Source organism: Conger conger, chromosome 4 (genome assembly GCF_963514075.1).
Source record: "Conger conger chromosome 4, fConCon1.1, whole genome shotgun sequence".
In the NCBI taxonomy this organism is placed as follows: Eukaryota; Metazoa; Chordata; class Actinopteri; order Anguilliformes; family Congridae; genus Conger; species Conger conger.
In genome coordinates, this window is record NC_083763.1 from 86473 (window position 1) to 87500 (window position 1028).

At 48.9% G+C, this 1028-nt stretch overlaps 1 protein-coding gene across 1 annotated transcript in view; it reads right to left on the reverse strand.

Annotated features, from left to right (window-relative positions):
* The window catches only part of LOC133125941 (5-hydroxytryptamine receptor 3A-like), a 17115-nt gene continuing 16087 nt past the window's right edge, over positions 1-1028 (reverse strand). Inside the window, exons 7-8 of the mRNA XM_061237690.1 lie at positions 787-993; positions 1-378 (exon numbers count right to left, since the gene is read on the reverse strand). Coding sequence (XP_061093674.1) covers positions 77-378; positions 787-993 — 509 coding nt within the window. The 3' untranslated portion in view covers positions 1-76. The remainder of the gene's footprint in view (positions 379-786; positions 994-1028) is intronic.

The window sequence follows — 1028 nt, forward strand, 5'->3', positions numbered from 1 at the left end:
GGTCTGTAGGGCCTGCTGTAGGGTCTGTAGGGTTTCTGCTGTAGGGTCTGTAGGGTCTGTAGGGCCTGCTGTAGGGTCACTGACTATGCCAGTGTGCCCAGATCATAATGATGGTGAGGAAGCTGGCACAGATGAAGAGCAGGTAGAGGCAGAAGAGCAGGCGGTCGATGACATTGCCGATCTGGACCCACTCCTCTGCGTTCTGACTGCCCTGCTGGCTGCGGTCCATCTTCAACCGGATGGCCAGCAGGTCTGCACTCAGCCTCCTCAGCTCCTGCAGCAGCAGCTCCTCATGGAAGTGGCCCTTCCCTTGGGGCCCCTGAGGCTCCTGGGGCCCTGAGATAACAGAGGGCCCGGCAGCAGCCTCATACTTTTCTGCTGAGACAGGACACAGGAGACGCTGCCATCATGAGCAGGGAAGATATTTTTCCGAATCGTTTTCGGTGATTAATCATGACTTTCACACTTCGAAAGTTTTTAGGGCAACATCACTATCCTGCCATCAGCTTCCAGACAGAGCACTTATGTCACACCTAGCGCTAATGCTAGCCCTAATATTAATGTGAATGCTAACCATAACCCTAACGTTAACCCTAATACTAATGCTAACCGTAAGCCTAACGCTAACCCAATCCAGAACTGGACTTGGATCTAAAAAAATATTTAAATACCTATACCATATTTTGTATGTTTTTGTGAGTAATATTTGACTGAAAATGTTTTTTTTTGTATAAAAGTTAAATTATTTAATATATGTATTTGATCTAGCTCTGGACCCAAGACTACCTTGAACAGCAGAGTGCAGTGTGACAGTGACACGGTTGCTGGGCTTTTGGTACAGGCAGACGAGCCGGGCCAGGTACTGCAGGACAATCACACGGATCCAGCGTGGGATCGAGGGGTACTGGCTAGAACTGTACAGGATGTTGGTGATCAGAATCGTCTCTAGAAGACTAGACACCATCAGAGCCAGGCAGATTGAGAAGAAAACATCTGGGGATGGAGGGAGAGAGAGAGAGAGACAGACA